This window comes from Pollachius pollachius (assembly GCF_949987615.1).
Source record: "Pollachius pollachius genome assembly, chromosome: 9".
In the NCBI taxonomy this organism is placed as follows: domain Eukaryota; kingdom Metazoa; phylum Chordata; class Actinopteri; order Gadiformes; family Gadidae; genus Pollachius; species Pollachius pollachius.
This window is the reverse complement of record NC_136942.1, coordinates 1,171,143-1,186,487: the sequence shown is the minus strand read 5'-3', so window position 1 is coordinate 1,186,487 and position 15,345 is coordinate 1,171,143. Positions and strand designations below refer to the sequence as shown.

Below are 15,345 nucleotides of genomic sequence, written 5' to 3'. Positions count from 1 at the left end.
GTCTGCTCGGTGGCCGGGGCCAACGGCATCGACACACACTTTGACGAGCTCGGTAAGGCCTCCTGTTTGAAGGGCCCATGACATGCCGCCAGGTGTGAGTGTGATTAGCCCTTCAAGCCATTTTGAAAATCCATCCAGCACACATCTAGGTGGACACGCCCACTAGTGATGACATAAGGGGCAGATTTTCAAAACGGCTTTCAAGGCTAATCAAAGTCACACCTGGTGGCGTGTCATGGGACCTTTAAGGTGCATGCCACTCAAAAATGACTTCCTATTGTCAGGATGCTACAAAGCCGTATCTACAGTAAAACATAAGTAATAAGAAATGAAATGTTCTCATCGGTTGTAGAGGACATCTTTGTGCTCCAGAACAAGGACGAGAAGAATCCAGAGATCTTTGGACTTTTCAGCACCACAAGGTCAGTTGACTGATCGTTGTCGCTGTGCTATTTTCTGCATTAATCATAACTATCTGCTTGCCTTATTCCCATTATGTCTATTTTCTCTTTTTCTATTTGGTCATGTGAAGTACTTTGTAACAGTTTGTTTTAAAAAGTGCCACATATATAAACCAGTAAAACATACTTAGCTTACCACCAGAACACATCCCTTTCCAATGACTGTCCTGTCTTCACCACGACCCCCGCCCCATGTCTCCTGCAGCGCCGTCTTCAAGGGCTACGCCGTGTGCGTCTACCAGATGGACGACATCAGGGCGTCCTTCAACGGGCCCTTCGCCCAGCGGGAGAGGCCCGGCCACCACTGGGCCCCCTACGAGGACCGTGTCCCCTACCCCCGGCCCGGCTCCGTGAGTAGGCCCCCGTGAGCCCCCGTGAAGCCCCCGGGAGAGGCCCAGCCGATGACGTGGCCCCCCCGAGCCGTACCGACGCTGCCACACACACACACGGCATTCACGGGTTCAGCGCGCGCCACATGTCTCTGCGTTGTTGGGTCACACAAGAGCCTTTTGTGTGCGAGAGCGTGTGTGGTCTCTCCGGGGCGCCGCACCGCGCCAGGGCCACTAAATGTGAGCGCTGTTGTGGCTAGGTCATGCTGTTGTGGCTAGGTCATGCGAGAAGCCTTTTTTCTGTGGGGGGGGGATTTGGAGCCGGGGGTTTATAGCCATCGCAGCTTTACTTTGTATTAGGTCGTGCATCGAATGGCACTGCCTTGTATTACACTTCCCTTTTTCCTGTAATTGTTTTTTGCCTATTCCACGCTTGTGTGCCTTTCCCTGATTGCCTCTTTTTTGTTTTTTTTCCCGTTTTTTTTTCTCTGCCTGTTCCACCACCACCACCCACCCCCACCACCACCACCACCACCACCACCACCGCCACCGCCACCGCCACCACCACCACCACCACCACCACCACCACCACAACCTCCACCACCACCACCACCACCACCACCACAACCTCCACCACCACCTCCACCACCACCACAAACCACAACTACCCCCACCCACCACCCCCACCACCACCACCCCCACCACCACCACCACCACCACCACCACCACCTCCACCACCATCACCACCACCCACCACCACCTCCACCTCCACCACCACCTCCACCTCCACCACCACCACCACCACCATCACCACCACCACCACCACCACCACCACCACCACCACCACCACCACCACCATCACCACCACCACCCCCCCCACCACCACCACCACCACCACCACCACCTCCACCACCACCACCCCCCCCACCACCACCACCATCACCACCTCCACCACCCCCACCACCACCACCACCACCACCTCCAACACCACCTCCACCACCACCTCCACCACCATCACCACCACCTCCACCACCACCACCACCACCACAACCTCCACCACCACCACCATCACCACCACCTCCACCACCTCCACCACCACCACCTCCACCACCACCTCCACCACCACCACAAACCACAACTACCCCCACCACCACCACCACCACCACCACCTCCAACACCACCTCCACCACCACCTCCACCCGTGCGCAGTGTGCCAGTAAGATGAACGGCGGCGGCTTCTCCAGCTCAAAGGAGTTCCCTGACGAGGTGCTGCGCTTCGTGCGCGCCCACCCGGTCATGTACCGGGCCGTGCAGCCGCTGCACCGCCGGCCCGTCCTGCTGCAGACCCAGGGGGGGGGGCGGAGGCTGACCCAGCTGGCGGTGGACCGCGTCCAGGCCCAGGACGGGCACTACCACGTCCTGTACATCGGCACCGGTACGCACCAACAAGCACTAATGAGCGACGCATCAAACAAACACACGGAACGCCAAACAGCAGTAATCATGAAGGGTCACAAACAATACTGTCAAAATAAATGTGGTGTCTGTGGGAGGAGGCCGGAGCTGATGTATCCCCACCCCTTATTCGGGGTTATTATTATTAGTTTTAAACAACTATTTACATAATGTGCATCTAATTATTTGTATTTATACAATACTCTAATGTAAAAAATAAAAATACACAAACAAACATGCACGCACACACACATGCGCGCACACATGTACACAGGCGTGGACGCATGCACGCACATAGACAAGCACACATGCACGGACACGCGCGCGTGCACACTATGAAAGCCATTATAAAAGTAGACGTAGTTACCGGAATCAACGTCAATGCGGATTCATTAACAGTCATTAAGTCATTAACATTAAGTTACCATTGATATTTGTTTGAAAGCAGAATTGAATAATGAATGAATAAATACAAACCAATGATTTAACACATTTTGTGTGTGTGAGTATGAGAGCCTGATATGGACCATGAAACAAACATAACCTGTTTATGTGATGTATTTGTTGGTCTCCGTTCTCAGACGACTCTGTGGTGATGAAAGTGATCACCATCTACAACACAGACACAGACACCGTGGAGGAGGTCTTGCTGGAGGAGCTCCAAGTGTTCCAGGTACAGCAGTGTTGTAATGCAGAGGGACTGAGAAGGGGTTCACACTGTGGTGATTTCAGTGTTGGCCGGTGAGGCTCTGGCGCACGGTTCATACGGCTGTCTGGTGTGGCGCACTGCTGACATTCTGGAGCTCCGTACGAAGAGTGTGCGAACTGTGTGTCTGCCAATGTTAGGGCCAAACGCCGACTGTAAATGCCAATGCTATGCGTGGACTGTCCCACTTCACAAACGGCGCCTTTGTCTGATGGTTGTTTTTGCTTGTTTTTGTTGCCATTCGTTTTGCAGGGTTTAATGAACCGAGCTTTTGTTTGAAGAGCAATTAAACTCAACATTTTCTGCCTGCCTATCTATTTGATTGACAGCTGCATTGATAGCATTGAAAAACATAGTTCTTTGATGTTTCTAATGAATTTGCCATGTTGTGGTAGCTTAGCTTGTTCATTTCTCTGGGGGGTTGGGGGGTAGACTCAGCATAGTTAAGCTTATTTAATAAGAGTAAGTGGAAGCTTTCTCTACTCAGTGCACTTTTCATGTAGCTTGCCAAATAGGTCAATGTTTGAACAACTTATATAAAGGTGCTGGAAGATTTAACAGCTAATATTTGAGAGTGGTTTGTTAGCAATGGCCTAGCCATCCATCAGCTGCTGCTGATAAAAATGCGTTGCAGAGAGAGTGAGGGGACTTTTTTTATGATTAAATTTTGTTTCAAAATCTTGCTCTCTGTGGTCATTTTCGGATCCCTTTTTTTAAACTCTCAAATCCGACATACATTGTTTGTGTAATGCGAATGACTAACAATTACATCTCCAGATTGATCAAAGTTATATTTCTCTTCTTTCCTTTCTAAGGTGCCCACAACAATAACAGAAATAATCATATCATCCAAAAAGGTAAGGGGGCATCTGGGGCAGTTCAATTCTAGCAAGCCTGCTACATATTTACTGTGTTTTTACATCCAGCTGTCAATCTGACTGCAGTTCTTACATTTGGCCACAAGGTGATACCATTGGATCATTTTGTTTCTCAAATCTGGGACCCAAGTGAAGTCAAGTGAAGTCAAGTGAAAACATGCTTCGTAAATAAATGCTGACCAATGCATAGCCGTTTTTTCATTATTATTTAAAATATTTTTATTTCCTTTACAAAAGTAATAAAATAATGGAGTTAGTAGTGTGATGATGTGTAAAAAAACCCGCTTTATAGAAAGATAAATGATGACATTAACGGTGAACTGTGCGGTCCACAGCAGCAGCTGTATGTGGGCTCGGAGGTGGGCGTGGCCCAGGTGCGGCTGCACCAATGCGAGCTCTACGGTTCCCAGTGCGCCGACTGCTGCCTGGCCAGGGACCCCTACTGTGCCTGGGATGGGCTTACCTGCTCCAGGTACTACCCTGCTGGAGTCTACCCCAAAAGGTAACGCACACACACACACACACACATATATACCGTGCACACACAAGTTCTGTGTGACACGCACACAGACAGCTACACACCCTGGCACAGAGCCACACACAGAGGACCCGCGTGCACGTGCAAGCGCAGACACACGAACAAACAGACACGCATACACCCACGGCCAATTGTGCTGCCGTCGAGAGAGAGAGCCGTCAGATGGTCGGCAGTTCCCCTGCCGAGGTGCGATATATCGTTGGTTATACGGTTAGCACCTTCCCCACTCCTCGCTGTTTCCTCTCGCACAACACTCTGTCCACCGCCGGCTCCCTGATTACCAGACGAGAAGAATGGATGTACCTTCTACCGAACCTCTTTACGAGACTGGATGTAATAGTGTGTAATGGATGCATAATACCAGGCGGACGGGGCCCACACGAACGCCTGTTTGTTTCAATCACATTTGCCTCCCCCAGTGAACGCGGCCTGTATCAGAATAACAGCTTCTGACACGAGCCAGGAAGTTAGCTTGTTGTGGTACTTTGAGAGGGCAGATTAGAGACATGCACACACAGCCTTAAACCCTGGCCACACCTTATACACCTTATACAATGTGATGTGGCAATACGTTTTTATTTAGCTCCGTTGACTCTCATACTACTTTTTCAAAGGTTCTTCTCAAAAGTTCAGGTATGACACACGAGGTGGGCGGGACTTAGCCGCTCCATTACCTGTGTGTGTGTGTGTGTGTGTGTGTGTTAGTCACAGGCTTTCTACCTTTAGAGAAGCAGTAGGCCTGCTCTGTAAAGCCAAATCCAAACAATCACCCGATTATCAGTGCTTTATCCTCAACAAGTAAATTAACTCGGCTGTCTCGATTTATTTTTCATTCAAAACATGCAACTGATTCATTTTGAGAATTAGGAACGTGATATGCATATTTATTTTTTAGATGAAGAGGAAGCGTCTATGCATTGTTTAACATTGATATATTATTTGTACGGGGTCCGGTTAGGGTGCTGTTCTGTGAGCGCGGGTCTGTTCATCATTACCTGTTTAATACCCGAGTGGACCCGAGGAATACCTGTGATCAGCGCTGATCACCGGAGGAACCTGGTGACGCGTGAACCCGCCTGGTAATCAGGCTGACCATTAGGATCAGCCTGAGGGTGACAAGGTGCTAAAACCATAGGAGCGTGAAATAGGGGGAAGAAAGGTTGAGCAGTGGAAGAGAGTTGAGCACAGAGGAAAGGCCAAGGTAAAGATGGAGTATGTTTTGTGTTACTGACTGTTATAGGGAGGCACTTCGCATTATGACACAAAACCGTAGCCTCTTCAAGGTAGGGCTTTCTGTTATTTTAATATCCTTTTATAAGGTTACCAAATTGTATCCGACATGATTCATGTTTTGAGCGGTGCAGGTAAATTCTTTTAGCACCGTTTTCATGACCAGACACTATTTCCGGTCGATTAAGCATCGTCTCAGCTCCTGGGTCTCCCCCCACTCAGACATGAAGGGTCTGTCACATCCCACACATAAACTGGTCGGTGTATATCTATTAAAATCGGATCCAATCGGCTCTCAGAAGGAGTTTCCCAGATCCATTATGCTCCCAGTCCGTCCTTCTGGACCCCTGAAGACCTCTGGCTGCAATGCCATAGTTTAAACCACCAGGCCATGTTGGACGTAGGCCATTCCTGGAAGCTGGTTTAAAAGCCGGTTTGCTTTTTAGTCAGTCAGCATTCATTTGATCTCCCAGTAGTCTGCCAGTAAAGCCTGGAGCCTAGTCTTTTCTATTCATTTCTCTGTCTCTCTCTCTCTGTCCCTCTGTCCCTCTCCCTCTCTCTGTCTCTCTGTCTCTCTGTCATGCTATTCCCGTCTCAATCAGCGCTCCCTTATCTCCGTTATTCACGTGTTATTCTGTCTAACCCCTCCCGTCATTTCACAGCCGCCGGTTCAGGCGCCAGGATGTTCGCCATGGCAACGCCGTCCAGCTGTGTAATGGGCTGCAGATCGACGGTGAGCGCACGTGATGCGGACGTGATTGTTATGCGTTATGGGATGTGAAGCCATGGGATGCACGTGTGTCTCGGGGGCGGCTCTGTTGATGTGTGTGTGTGTGTGTGTGTGTGTGTACTGTTTTGATTGCACATTATTATCATAACACGTGAACATCTATATATGTCCACACATTGATAGCTGTCCATGAAAACACGGCCATATTCAGCCACTGAGGAAGCCTAAAGAGGAATGGTGGAGCAGGCATCTCGTTCTTATTGAAGCATACCTTCATTGTCCACCAATGAGGAGGGGGAGGGGAGGGGCTAATGAGTTAGCGATTTTCCAGTCACGACGCGGCTGCCATGGCAGTATAGGTATGCAACAGCATGCAATAGGCTCCGGTTCTCTTGGTAAAGGGCGACTACCGGCGGACTAGCCAGGGGGCTTGTCAAGTAGAAGGCTAGCAGCAAGGGTGGCCAGGTTTCCTAGCAAGCCTCTTAGGTAGGGTAGAGAATATACCGGTAACATGGTCATAGGGAATCAGGCATCAGCAACCACATTCCATGCGTAAGTGTGTGCGTGAGTCTTTTTGTGTGTGAGAGAGTGATTGTGCAGGTTGATATATTGCTTACGGCCATACCACCCTGAACCCGCCCGATCTCGGAAGCTAAGCGGGGTCGGACCTGGTTAATACTTTGATGGGAGACCGCCTGGGAATACCCGGTGCTCTAAGTTTAACTCAACGTCATTGTAGAAGAGGGTCACCCCTCAATTGATCTTTCGAGGTTTAATAAAGGAAAATGAAATGAAATGATTTGAAATGTAACCACATTCATTTGTAACCGTAATCAACGGTGTATGTGACACTCCATCGTTGTGTGTGTGTGTGTGTGTGTGTGTGTGTGTGTGTGTGTGTGCGTGTATGTGTGTGTGTACAGACCAGCAGCTGGGCGTGGCAGAGGAGAGGACGGTCTATGGGGTAGAGACCAACAGCACCCTCCTGGAGTGCACCCCTCGCTCCCTTCAGGCCAGGGTGCTCTGGTTCCGACAGCAGGGAGAACTGCAGCATGAGGTCGGTCGGGGCCACGCACACACACACACGCACACACACACACACACACCCCTGTCCCCTCCTCAAAGAACCATGGTTCCGTGAGGAGGGGACAGATCTTTAACTTATAGAACTTTATCTTCAGGATCCAGTGATATAAATGTAATGACCCTGCGCGCATATTCTGTGCACAGCCGATCATATGTATGTGTCATATATTCCCAGCTTCCATTGAAACATAGGGGATGCTTCTATTTATGTATTCTGCTTCTATTTTTATGTTTATTTCATTTCTGCTTGATTTACCGTTTAATTGTGCGTTCAAAAGGAAAAGGCCTTTTGCTCGGTATTGTCAAGCTTAAACACGTTGGTGACAAATTCATTCATCAAATTGAATGTCTGCCCATATGGGTGTCATATGAGATCAGAGTGGGCCGTTATATGGGGCTCTGCCCAGTGTTCCCAGTGCAGCCCACGTAGTTAGCCTTAAAACCATGTGTCGTGGCTAAGCCCTTTTCGAGGCCACTACGGGTTGTTAAGGGTGGATTGATGTGCGCACAGTGGACGCAGTAAATAACAAACGGGAGTTAAGTTTGACAATAATACGGCAGGTTTGTTTTCCTTTATAAATCCATTCACCGGCAATAACGGTAACTCATAATACACTCATAATACACTTCAGTAACAAAATAACAAACCGAATTGCTGATCACTATCACACAAAGGGCACAATCGAAAAACCATTTGCTCCCAATTAAAGTGTAATTCCGGCGAAAATTGAACCCAGGGTCTTTGTTTTGTCACGTATACCCATCAAACCAGCCCTCCAGATACCTTTCTCATTTACACAAGTCGTTATCGACTTGTGTGGACTTCCTGGAAACATGGACACACCGGTAAGGCACAGACTTGGAAAACGGTCCTTTGTAATAAACTCCCGGTACGCTAACAAAGTTGTTGATGCTTTTGTTTTATGCGTAGGGACCCTAGTCATGCTACTGCAGAGGCTTGGTGCTGTTTTGAGCAATATAAGTGGTAAAAAGGTGCCGGTTTAGAAGCGTTCGAGGTGTCCCTACCCAATAACATGGAAGCTAAACATTGCGCCGGGCAAACTCTAAAAAGTATCTGGAGGGCTTATTTGATGGGTAAACATGCCGTAACAAAGACCCTGGGTTAAGTTTTCGCTGGAATTCCACTTTAACAACACCTGTTTCTCTGTTTCCCTCGAGCCCCCCTATGGAGCCCAAAACGTGAACACAACTGAATGAATGAACACGGCTCCTACACCACGCATGTTTCAGTTTCTCTGTGTACCCGAACTGTCCCAGATACGCTCTTGGACCCCGCCTGAATGTCCGATATTACTTGTGTGTGGATGATTGAAGTGATTCGTCTTCTTGAATCGGACCATCTACACACGCCCCTCACTGACCCTTCGTCTCCTGGGAACACATGACCATAAACCGCTCGGCACGACATGCACGTTACGTTACGTCGGGCGCCCCCGGGACGAGTCGTTGTTTTCATCCCGATAACGATGTGAGCGTCTCCGCGGCTACGTGGCTAACTAACCTAGCGCTAACTCCTTCCGCGTCGTCTCCTCCTCCTAGCTCCAGGCCAGCGAGCGCGTGGTGCCGACCGCGCACGGGCTGCTTCTCCTGCACGTGCGCGGCTCCGACGCCGGCGTGTACGTGTGCCAGACGGCCGAGCACGGCTACGTGCACGCCCTGCTGCGCGTGGCGCTGGTGGTGCTGAAGGGGGAGCGCGCGGCGGCGGCGGCGGCGGCGGCGGCGGCGGCGGGCGACGGAGAGAAGGAGCTGTTGTGTCCCACCTCCTCCTCCTCCTCCTCCTCCTCCTCCTTCGCGGGGCCCGGCCCCCACTCCCGGGTGTGGTACAAGGAGTTCCTGCAGCTGATTGGCTACGGGGACGCCCAGCGGGTGGAGGAGTACTGCGAGCGGGTGTGGTGCTCGGACAAGAAGCGCAAGAAACCCAAGAGGAGGTACGCCCCCCCCGGGGGGGCGGGGGAGAAGAAGGGGAAGGCCAGAGGCGGGGAGGGCTCCCACCGCGCCCCCAGACACACACTGGATACATGAGGGTGTGTGTGTGGCCACACACGCACGCACACGCACACGCCCCCCCCGTACACACACACCAATGCACACATGTGGAAACTCACACGCAGTCCAACACGCCCACACACAGATGTTGAAACACCCACGCACACACTGTTGTAGAAATGCGCACACACACACACACCTCACGCCAACACACATTTCGAGACATAAACTTCCCCTCACCCACCACCACACACACACAGACTAAAGGTCAGGCTCTCTTGTGTTCCCACCACCGAGCAGATATCAGGACACAATTTGTCCCTATTATTATTATTCCTGTGAGTTATATCTGCTTTAAATGTCCAAAACAACCTTTAGGTCAAATCAGGGCAGTTTGTTGAGCAGACGAATCCTCTCATGACCAGCGTTGAATATGGGGTTATGTAAAGTCCTATGGACCGTCAGAGCACTGGGCCCCTGCATGAGCTGAAATGAAATTGAGTGGATCGTGAGCTCTGACCCGAAGAGACATGCCACGCATAAGCTCCCCCTGGAGTGAGCCAGAGCAAACTGGTTGACCAAAACAAACACGAGAGACTTGACAAACGGCTGATCTTCTCCCGGGCGCTGCGGTTCATCACGACGACGCGTTCGCCACTTTACTGTATCCCATGCCATCCCATATTTTTTACTAATTTATTTCCTTTCAGTTTTCAATTGTAGATGGGTGTTCAACTGTAAGTACAGTGTTTTTCATGTTTTTTGTAGCTAAAACAAGCTTTGAGTTTAGTGATGCTTTCATAGCAGTGGTCATAATGATGATATGGGTTTGATGGCATGTATTATCAATAATAAATAAGCCCTCAAACTAAATGCATAGTAAATATTGAAGCACTTAGTTATTACCATTCAGTAGTGAGTGAAGTCGATTTTTTTTTATATCATTGGGTATTTGTGCATATGGTGCACACCTTCACATCTACTGGATGCTATTGACGAGACATACCAACAGTATTTATGCAATGCACATTATATTTATTCAAAACTCAAAATTACTTCTGTGTACACATCTCGTAACTGCAACCGCATATCAAAGAATTTTCATCATCTGACGATTCAAAATTATCAGATGATTACTTTGCTTCCACCGTTTATTTTGTTCTCCCCTTCTCTCTGACTGCCTACCCTCTTTTATTGAACAACGGTGTAGATGTCATCCACAATTTCACCACACTGTCATGAAGGTATTTGTCCTTTTAAAATGAATGGAATTCTTCAAGACAAAATTAAACGCCATTCTTGCTTTTTGTGATGTAAAAGGAGAAATTATTCAGACAGGAAGTAAGGGTGGGGCTTACGGTCAAAGGGATCGTATTGGAGTAATCACAGGAATATGATTAGTGGTTGGAATGCTATGCCCGCCCACTTGGACTCGGAGACGCAATCACAAAGGTGCGTCTTTTCTGGAGGAAATTAGCTGCTGACAGTAAACGTTGTGTCCCGCGTTGTCTTCAAGGTGACCATTGAGCATGCCCTGTGCTGTATTCAAGTATTAAGGCCTCATGAATATTCCGTCAATCTAGATCTGAGATGTTTCACATGTAATACTTTAATGTTACATAATCTGTTGTAGTGACCTTGCAGTAGTAATATACCGTTAGCCTTCTTCATATTTTATTTTGTGCCTTATTTATGTAATATTTTGTCAGTGGATTATTTGAACTTTGTTGTGTGACTACGCTTATGTGATGCAAAAAGCCAGCCAGTGGAGTGCAAGGTTAGTGGAATCAGGCTGAAGGCATTGACAGCTGCATTAAAGTGTGAATGTTGTGCCTCCATTTTACTCCAATAAATACCTTTAACTAAAACAAATTCTGCCGCCGTCTCCGCACCGTTGTGTCATAACCATGAACTCTGATGTAGAGAAATACTGCATACACATATACAAACACACACAATCATAGACACACACACACGAGAATATAGTACATTTATAAATTATAAATATTTATAAATTAAATAAATTAATAAAGGAATTACATAAATTGCACATATTGCAATACAATAGTAAAACGTGCACCACACACTGCAAAACCACCGGTTGGCAGTTGCTAAGTAGGAACAAGACAGCCAACATCTGTAGCTGTACACCCTGGGCAGGTGAACATGATATTTGAGGAGATCAATTGTTGGAATATATTCATGAGATACAGTCGTCTGTCAAGCTTCAGGATGAACCTGAGAGGGAAAACCTGTCCCAGCAGGGTTTCTTTATGCAGCATCTGAGGGCCCAAATCACTGCTGATTCCATCCCAGTCGCTACCATAGCAACAGGCTCTGCACGTGTGTGCTCCCCAACACTTTATCAAATCTCTCTCCCGCTCTTTCTCTCTCTCACTCTCTTTGTAGGTACCTCTTTCATTGTATCTCCCTGCCCATCGCTCTCTCTCTCTCTCTCTCTCTCTCTCTCTCTCTCTCTCTCTCTCTCTGTCTCTCTCTCTCTCTCTCATCCCTCTCTAGGGATAAAAGCCTTCCTTCTCTCTCTGCTGGTGTTTAACCCCCCTCAGTCCCTTCAGATGCACCAAATCTCCCACTTTATTAAATAGAAAGGGGCCTCCAGCTATATAGGACATTTCCATGTTCCATTTTCTTATTTTACGTACAGATTCAAGTAACTCATGAGAACAATACTTAATCATTGTAAAATAAATCCCAATATAATAATTGCGCCCGTGTTATGAGTTTCAAAAAACGTAATTTCTAGTTTCGCAGTAGGGAGGCTTTCTATCAAGTTCAGGGTGGACAGCAATCTACCAGCAGATCAGCAGGCACTTACCTTTGTAATAAATGCTGCTGCCATGCTGGTTGAACCCTCACTACTCAGCAAAAGCACTTCCTCCTTTTGGATTTGAATGTTGAAGATTACAGTAGAAGTGCTGCTGCATTAGAAGCTTCTAGAAGCTCCTCTCCCAGTACTGAATTTATAATACCCTCCCCCAGTACTGCCTGTTTATCCGCCTCTCCCAGTACTGCATGTATATCCCCCTCTCCCAGTACTGCATGTATATACTCCTCTCCCAGTACTGCCTGTATATCCACCTCTCCCAGTACTGCATGTATATCCCCCTCTCCCAGTACTGCCTGTATATACTCCTCTCCCAGTACTGCCTGTATATACTCCTCTCCCAGTACTGCCTGTATATCCACCTCTCCCAGTACTGCCTGTATATACTCCTCTCCCAGTACTGCCTGTATATCCACCTCTCCCAGTACTGCCTGTATATACTCCTCTCCCAGTACTGCCTGTATATACTCCTCTCCCAGTACTGCATGTATATCCACCTCTCCCAGTACTGCATGTATATCCCCCTCTCCCAGTACTGCCTGTATATACTCCTCTCCCAGTACTGCCTGTATATCCACCTCTCCCAGTACTGCCTGTATATACTCCTCTCCCAGTACTGCCTGTATATCCACCTCTCCCAGTACTGCCTGTATATCCACCTCTCCCAGTACTGCCTGTATATACTCCTCTCCCAGTACTGCCTGTATATACTCCTCTCCCAGTACTGCCTGTATATCCACCTCTCCCAGTACTGCCTGTATATCCCCCTCTCCCAGTACTGCCTGTATATCCCCCTCTCCCAGTACTGCCTGTATATCCACCTCTCCCAGTACTGCATGTATATCCCCCTCTCCCAGTATTGCATCGCCCCTTCTCTCCTCGTGCCTCCCCCATTCCCCGGTCGAGGCGCAGCCCCCCATTACAAGGAAACCGCCATCAAAAAGCCCTTCTCGTTTCCATCAACGCCGGCGCCCTGGAAGCCTTAATAGCCGGGGAGCTCGGTGGACCGGAGAGAGGCGAAGGTTATGAGACACTGGACAATGAGTGGGAGAAGCAGGGGCACTAAATGGGGCCTTCCATCACAACAGGTTCTGCTGTCTGGCTGTTTGTTTGTGTGTGTGTGTGTTTGTGTGTACGTGTGTGTGTGTAGGGTGCGTGCGAATAATGCATTGTTTGAATGCACTGTTGTGTGGACAGAGACTAGGCAACGACACAGTCAATAGACAATCGCATGCAAAATAACAGCAACTCAGTGTACTATGACACACACAGAGCTGCTGTTATTCTGCAGTGTGTGATTGTGTGCCTGTTTGTGTGAGTATTTAATATAACATTTAGAAATTCTGCATAGATTCAAACGCATAATGAGAGTGTGCGCATGTTTATGTATGTATGTTTTCAATGTGTTGTGTTTACACGAGAGAGTGTGTGTGTGTGCGTGCGTGTGTGTGTGTGTGTGTGTGCTGAGATGAAAGTCTCTCTCTTTCTCTCTCTCTCTCTCCCCCTCTCTCTCTCTCCCTCTAACTCTCTCTCTCTCTCTCACTCTGCCTCTTCCCCCCCTTTCTCTCTCTCTCCCTCTCCCTCTAACTCTCTCCCCCTCTCGCTCTCTCTCTCTCCCTCTAACTCTCTCTCTCTCTCTCCCCCTCTCTCTCTCTCTCTCTCTCACTCTCTCTCTCTCTCTCTCTCTCTCTCTCTTTAGCCTTTTCTGTGTGGTGTCTTATCAGTGACATGCAAGAACCACCCAGCATGAGTACAGTGCCCTCGGCGACTTGGCGGTGCCTCTGTGTGTGTGTGTGTGTGTGTGTGCGTGTGTATGCATTGCACTGCCTCTACCTTCATATGTATTTCATATCAACTTTGAACCGTAGAACAAACATTCACAATTTACAAAGAAGGTTCCTTTAGGATGTCAACGGATGTTTTGGGCAGGATTCAGTCCCGTAAGAACAGTGCCATGGTAACGGGTAACAGATGTATTTTTAATTTTATTGGTAGCACTTTACAATGAGGGTTCATTAATTAACCATTAATAAGCATTTGTGAATGCAATATTATTATATAGCATTAGCATAGGGGTTAGGGTTACATAAACACCATTAGTAAACGTGAACGCCATTTGTAAATTATTATCATGCCATTATTTAACTGTTAATCATTGCTTAATGCTGTATGTTATCTTATATAAGTTTCCATTTCCTTAGCAAATCCCTTTTCTGATTTCCTTTTATCAAAAGGTGTTGCATTTGTTTTTATCCCCTAATGATGAAGGATTTGTTGACAGGAACTAAAACATTAAGAATAATCTATTAATGTCCTTGATTAATGGGATAAACAATGATAAATTACCATCAGGAGCAGATGAACATGCCCGTGGAAGAAAGGCATGGAGATGTGTCAAACAAACTCAGAATCTGGCATAGAAACTAGCACACAGTGGCATATCAGACAACGTGCACATGCACAGATGTGCACATGCACGTACGCACTCTCTTATCTCTCTCTCTCAGATGCATACACATACACACACACACACATATATATGCATTATCTTTCTCTTTCTTTCTCCCTCTCTCTCACACACATACACAAACACAAACACAAACACAAACACACACACACACACACCGTTTTATACAATAGGGGGGGGGGGGCGCGGTTCTGCCTCACCCCAGGGTGTTGTTGATGCCGTCACCTCTCTGATGTCAGCCACCCCACAAAGCAGGAACATGAGGGGTAGAAGAAGTGAATCATTCATATGCAACCTATTTCCATATTCCCAGCCCAACCTAGAGCGAGGGTTGAGCAACAATAAAAAAGCAACTCCGTGGCCAGGTTAGTGCCGAGCGACGTTCCCTGTCTGCTCCTGGCCTCAGGACCAGGAACACACATTATCCCTCTGCCGGATGCTGCCGGGACCCGGAGAAAGGGATATTATTGGGCAGGAAGACGGAAAGTGAAAATGTCAGTGAATGCTCTGTAGAGCACAGTTTAAATACAAATGAGAAATATCCATTTCCTTTCAGCAACCACGGGGTCATCACATGTTGTAACGGTTTTACAGATTCCGCTCTATGTACTCC

The 15,345-nt window shown here is 48.0% G+C and overlaps 1 protein-coding gene across 1 annotated transcript in view; it reads left to right on the top strand.

Annotated features, from left to right (window-relative positions):
• Nucleotides 1-9,456, top strand: part of sema3e (sema domain, immunoglobulin domain (Ig), short basic domain, secreted, (semaphorin) 3E) — a gene marked incomplete at both ends in the record, with an annotated part of 25,459 nt that extends 16,003 nt beyond the window's left edge. Inside the window, 10 exons of the mRNA XM_079744071.1 lie at nt 1-52; nt 353-422; nt 667-811; nt 2,000-2,225; nt 2,827-2,918; nt 3,767-3,808; nt 4,165-4,331; nt 6,260-6,330; nt 7,251-7,384; nt 8,974-9,456. The exon at nt 1-52 is cut by the window's left edge and continues 63 nt beyond it. Of these exons, the coding sequence (XP_079600197.1) occupies nt 1-52; nt 353-422; nt 667-811; nt 2,000-2,225; nt 2,827-2,918; nt 3,767-3,808; nt 4,165-4,331; nt 6,260-6,330; nt 7,251-7,384; nt 8,974-9,456 (1,482 nt within the window). The remainder of the gene's footprint in view (nt 53-352; nt 423-666; nt 812-1,999; nt 2,226-2,826; nt 2,919-3,766; nt 3,809-4,164; nt 4,332-6,259; nt 6,331-7,250; nt 7,385-8,973) is intronic.
• Nucleotides 9,457-15,345: the final 5,889 nt, after the last annotated feature.